Below are 6,239 nucleotides of genomic sequence, written 5' to 3' on the forward strand. Positions count from 1 at the left end.
GCGTTTTGATGAAAAGCATCTTAATGGGCCCAATCTCTCCTACGATGAATGGCCCATAACAGATTACACCCCAATTTTCTCAAATTTATCCATTCAATTTCAATACAAGTGGTTCCAAGTAATTTCTAATATGAACAGAAAGTGATGGATTTGTTGGTACCAGTGTTAATTTTCTAATATCGTCTGTCACAATCCCTTTCGCTTTCCTTGTCTAACATGAGGTATTTTAGTTTTGGGGCAACTTTATCCCCTTTCACTTTTTCTACACAATTGTCCATGAAACTACCTCTGCATTTCTTAGCATGTACCACCCTCTACAATCTCTAATGAATAATGATTTGTTACATTTCATTTTTGGGCCGTTATTCATAAATTTATCTTACTACCTAACTACCTCCGTTTCATGTATTTGTAACTTTTGAATATTTTATATATCACAAATAATACCTAAAAAGATATAAATAATATGATGAAGGTAGTACATGTTTTTTTTTTACATCAGTTACACTTTCTTTTTACTATACATATATTAGATTACAGTCATAACACGTAAAATAACAAAGTTACCCACCCATTTTATAAAGTGAAAGAAAATAATAAGATGATTAACCTTTAAAAAAACGGACATAGTGCCGTATCATAAGATTAGCAACCCCATCAACAAATGAGATATTATTAGGGAAACATTAAGATATATTTAGTAAAAAGACACAACGAAATATTGCATAAAGTAAGTATTTGATGTGAAATGTTTGTCCAATCATCTTGATTACTTCTTGAGGTTAATTCATCAAAAATTGGACTAGCATGCGTGCACCTAAATTAAAAAATAATCTTCATAATATTTCGGTGATCTGTATGACTAAATCTCTTGACCTTGTGTTATTTAGGTGAATTATTGTAGGATTTTGAGTATCATAAAGCGAACAATTAAGCCAAATTTAGCAATAAAATAATATAGTTGATTACTTGATCCCACTTGTTAACACATAAAGTATATGGTAAGGTAAAAAGAATATGTATTAAATTTCAGTTTGCTTTAATTAATGGACCATATCACTAGTGTAATGGTGAAATTATTCGTTAAGGGTCAAAATCATTCTTCAATATTGGAGAAGAAAAAGGTTTAAATTGGGAACTAGATGCATTGTCACAATTGAATTGAAGTGCTATCATTCTTCACCATTCTTGTACATGGTGGGTCTAAGTTTCTACATGAAGCAGGTGAAAATTATTATAAGTGGTGTACAATGCAAAAGCAAAACAAGGAATTTCATCATATCTTGCTTTATTTACAAAAGTCACATAATAAATAATTATTGAAGAATGGATGATCGCAACCATATGGATAAGATTTTGAAAGTATATTTTGTGTAATGGTTAAAATGTTATGCATGTTACATGCGTTAAAGATAAGATGATACCGAAATTTATTATAATTAATTAAATCAGTAAAACATAGATACTGAATATTGAGACCATTTTTGCAATCAAAAAAATTGTCTAAGTTGTACTCAATTACAATTTCAAAAATCTTGTCCTGAATATAGTGATTAATAACTTTGCATCTTTCATTAAAGTGAAAGCTTTTACAATTTCTGTAACAGATTTTCATATTGAAAATCTTATGAAAGCAATAAGCTTAACCTTTTTTGAGTTTAGATCTCTTTTCAATCATTATATGAAATCAATATAATGATAAGAAGCACGTTGTCAGAGACGAGAAGAACATTAAGCCCACAATGTTTACGAATAGATCGACTTAGCTTAGCTTCCACATATAGCCTAGCTAGACAAGTTAACATTGTTTCAACTTGATTTGATAAGTACCAACCCGTCACGAGTCAATTACCTAAAACCAATAGGAGGACTTGAGCGAGTAACACTGCATACTACATGCACCCTAATAACATACATATATGTCGCGGCGCATATGACAATTTTATTAGCTAGCATTATGATCTATCATTGCCGAGTATTTAAAATTTTTTTTTAAAAAAAAAATTATTTCTCTTCAAGATTATTTAGAAAAGCAATTGGAGTATGTTGGAAATTGCAATGTATTGTATAAGTATAATTAAGGAAAATGCATAACCATAAATCAATTGATGGGTGTTTATGTAGGCGCATAGCTTGTCAAAAATATGTGCACGTCATGCCCTACTTGTAATGTAACATGACGGATATATTTGGGAATTGTTTTTGTCAGTTACTCTTTGTCTAATTGTCTCTAGTTTTTATTATTCTTTTATTTTTCATTTTTTTATTCTTATTATTAACAGCCGCCCACTATAATAAGCTTGGATCAGCTATAAATTTTTTTATAACAATATTAAAAGGATAGATGATGGTCCATGCGTAATTATACGTCTTGCTTGGTGGTCAGGTTTTAAGTGCAACAACGTTGTCCTTACAACTGACTAACTTGTAACAACTGCTAAGGATATGTGCCGACGTGCCTGCCCTGTTTTTGTTTTTAAATTTATTTTTCTCATTTTATTTTCGTATACGAGCGATTAGCTTTCAAGCTCATACATTTAGTAAGACAATATGTGGATATTTGCCGTAGGCTTCTCATTTAAAGATTAGTATATAAACAAGAATAGACTTCTGGGTTAAGCTAAAGCTAAACTAGGAAAGATATACACTAAATATATGCAAGATAATTTCAAAAGATTATTTCCATAATCTAACACGTACAATACACACTTACAAAAAAAAAAAAGTCCATACTGAACTGAGCTGAGCTGAATTGAAGTGAACTGAACTGAACTGAATTTCAACGTATGAGAACAGGCCCTAAGAATGAGGGAATGGTAAGAGAATTCTCACACAAAAGTGTTCTTAATGAGAATTGAACCCCTAACCTTAAGGTTAAAAGATTTTTTCCATCCTACTGGATAAATAGTTGATTGGTATCTACTTTTAAGCTTACCTAAATAAGCTATTGATTGATCTAGTCTGGTGTTTAGTTTGTAAAGGACATGTCCCGTTATATCCATGGTACATGTTAGATTATTTGAGCTAGCTAGTTAAATTAAAGTACCTAGTATATGCATTTTTATGATGTAATTTTGAGTCTCTTGCATAACGTGTGAGATAAGGTGGGAAATTAATTAAGAACAATATAATGGGGTTGCAAATTAAAAGTTGGACTTTATAATCTCAAATTGCATGAAAATTTCATATGCTTTTCACTAATTTAATCTAATTGCTTTATGAAAAGTACTGTGTCATTTCTTTTCTCTGAGCTGTTATTTTCTAAACTTTTAGTTGTTAAAAAATACAGTACATAACTCAATTGTGTAACCACGTTACCATTTATATTCAATTGATTTTAGATGAAACACAAACTCGTATGTGATTATAAGACATTCTTTCAAAGTTCCAATAATAGCTTTTGTATGTAGGACTGATATGTATGTCATGTAGTATAGATTGCAGTATCTCAAATTAACAAGTGCAACATATTGAGAAATTATCACACGTTAATAATTTACGCTATCAATTCATGAAAAAAAAACTAGGAAACATAGCACCTTACAAAACTTGGTACATTCTACCAACATGTAAACTACATATCGAGACGAATCTATCTGATCTTACACTAGTTAGCACAATCAGTGCCAAGCACTCCTTATTTTTCTCCACTCCTTAGTCTTAGACTATTCTTAGATAATATACATGGTAAGAAATAAGGGAAAATTTAAAATATATAGCTAGGTAAATAATTCTAGCTAGATGAAATTTGTGGCTTTAATTTACATCATGTCCATATAAAATCTACTGCAAAAAAAACTTTAGGTTTATGCTCATAAATTATCCCACAATCCATCAAGAGAAGCATGTTGATCCATTGTTAATAAGTTGATCCATTCCATATCGTCGTAGGATTCAGCCGTTGAGGCGTTAACCTCGGGCGCCAAAGTCGAGTTCACATCGCCCTGCTCAGAAACAGGGGTTGATGGAAATCCTATGCTTGTTATCTCAGAGGTTGGTGAGTTCTGGTTGTTGGTTGCCCCTGAATGAGGATCATGGGTGGCAGCCGTCGAGGACGGCGACTCTACCTTGATGGGAGTGTACTCTTGTTTCACCATGGTAGTATTAGCATGGAAGCCTGATTTTGGGAACAAGGTAGGGTTAAGGGCACGTTTGGCTACTAGGTGGTTGTTTGTCTGAAAGCTCAAGTAAAAAGAGGAGTTTTCTTCAAGGGAATCATCTATTATGATTGAAGGGGTTTTGTGGGGGTTTTTGCATGTGTGTTGACCTTGGTAGATGATCTTGTATTTTGTGGGGTTTTCTGAAATTTGTTGGACTTGTTTTAGTGCTTGGCAATTTTGATCATTCTTGTGGGTGCACCTATAATAATTCCTGTATAAAAAAATATATTAACTTAATTAGAATAAGATAATTTATATTGAAATTTTCTCCATGTTATTGTCTATAAAAAACTTCAATAGGCAAAGAATAATCAATCAATTAGTTAATAAATGTGAAGTGCTAATTAAGCATTTGACAATTATGTGGTTTTACAAATCACAGTTTCCAGACTGTTCTATAGATACTAAACAGTCTATACATAGGCCGTCCATTAATTAATCAGTTTATACAACTAGCTAAAACTCAATTAATGAGCTAGTGAGATTATTCAACTCAAAAGTTAGGTAGTACATAGACAAGATGTTAAAAATGTATAAATGAAATCTAATGATTCAATTGTTATTTATAGCATTAAAGTAATAATAGATTCCTATGGTTCCATCCTTCAAGAATAAAAGATTCCTATGGTTCCAATTGCAAATAGAATTGGATTAATTAAGCTCCTTATGTGCTATCACTTGTACACATAAAACATTGGAAAAAAGTGTTTCTTATCATCAATATTGGACCAACAATCCACATAAAAACAGAGTCAAGAAAGGTATGTGCAATAATAACTGCCAAAAAAAGTAATTCTTTTTTTCTTATAATGGTATAAACATTAAAGGAAATTATAAGGTTAGTGATATACACAGAATATGATCTACATCTTGAACTTGATTTCCATGACTTTAACAACCAAATTAAATGATCATTGTCATTAATCATAGTGATCAAAAGTGCACAACTTGAAAGATCAAGAATAATACCTTGGGTAAATTGTGTTGAGGATTCCTTTTTGCCCATATTTCCTCCAAGCATGACCATCATCAGTTAGATTGTTAACTTCCAAAATGATTGATTGGCCAGTCTTCCTGCAAATCATATCAATGACAAACTAATTATTCCCTTTTCAAATAATAATTTTGTTTCTTATATTTCATAAATATTATTGGGTACATTAATTTTTGTTTGTTAAGAAAAATAAAACATTGAAACCCTCCAACTATAAAATGTCATATTGTCCCTAGATATTTGCTGTATTCATTATTAGCCAATAGCCCAATAAGTATCAATACAATCATTTAGACCAAAACACCCTTGATATTGACAAATAACTTTTTAAAATTCCTAGTAACAAAAAATAACCAATTTCTCCACATGATCAATTAGAAAGAACCACTCGTTAACTCAGGATAAGTCGGAATTAATTAGGTGAAACTTGATTTGCAATAATATAACGGACTCAGAGACCCGGACCCAGATCCTACAATTGACAAGACAGTATGATCGGGTCCGGGTCCCGGACTTAAATGAAAAAGGGCTAGGACTAGGAGAGGATTGAAGATATACCTCCTTTTGTAGCATCCTCTTCTTTCTTTAGAAACAACATTTCCAGCACCAATATTATCCTCAGACTTAGACTGATCAGGACATTCCAATTCAAATTTACGCTTCTTGATCAAGCTTTGATCATCTTGATCAAAATCAGAAGCGTTCAAAATAGAAAGAACAGTTTCAAAAGAGTTCAAAGTCACCCAAGAATGATGATTTAAAGCCTCACGATCTTCAGCTTTCAATCCTAGCCGTTCATTAATGAAGCTCCGAATCTGATTAGCAGATTCTTTGCCTTTTTCCAAAAAAGTGGTGATATTTTCCATCAAATCGTTCTTTGGCGAAATGGGTGATGAAGAAGATGAATTGGGTTGCTCAATTTTGCTGATTACTTGCATTTTTTTTCTTTTTTTTTTTTTTTTGTGAGATTTTTTTTTTGTTTGAAATTGTTCTTTTTGATTTGTTTTCTCTGTATTCTCAAGTGAAGTGGTAAGAAGATAAGAAGAGAAGAGTGAGTCTTGTATATATATAAAAAGAGGGGGAGA

At 31.7% G+C, this 6,239-nt stretch overlaps 1 protein-coding gene across 1 annotated transcript; it reads right to left on the reverse strand.

Moving 5' to 3' along the window:
* Positions 1–3,512: 3,512 nt before the first annotated feature.
* Positions 3,513–6,239, reverse strand: LOC145617399 (putative WRKY transcription factor 30). Its single transcript, XM_081672098.1, has 3 exons — positions 5,713–6,239; positions 5,130–5,234; positions 3,513–4,371 (listed from the first exon to the last, which is right to left on the reverse strand). Exons 1-3 carry the CDS (start codon positions 6,090–6,092, stop codon positions 3,813–3,815), a joined length of 1,044 nt encoding a protein of 347 aa, XP_081528224.1. The 5' UTR covers positions 6,093–6,239; the 3' UTR covers positions 3,513–3,812.

This window comes from Chenopodium album, chromosome 26 (assembly GCF_948465745.1).
Source record: "Chenopodium album chromosome 26, dcCheAlbu1.1, whole genome shotgun sequence".
In the NCBI taxonomy this organism is placed as follows: domain Eukaryota; kingdom Viridiplantae; phylum Streptophyta; class Magnoliopsida; order Caryophyllales; family Amaranthaceae; genus Chenopodium; species Chenopodium album.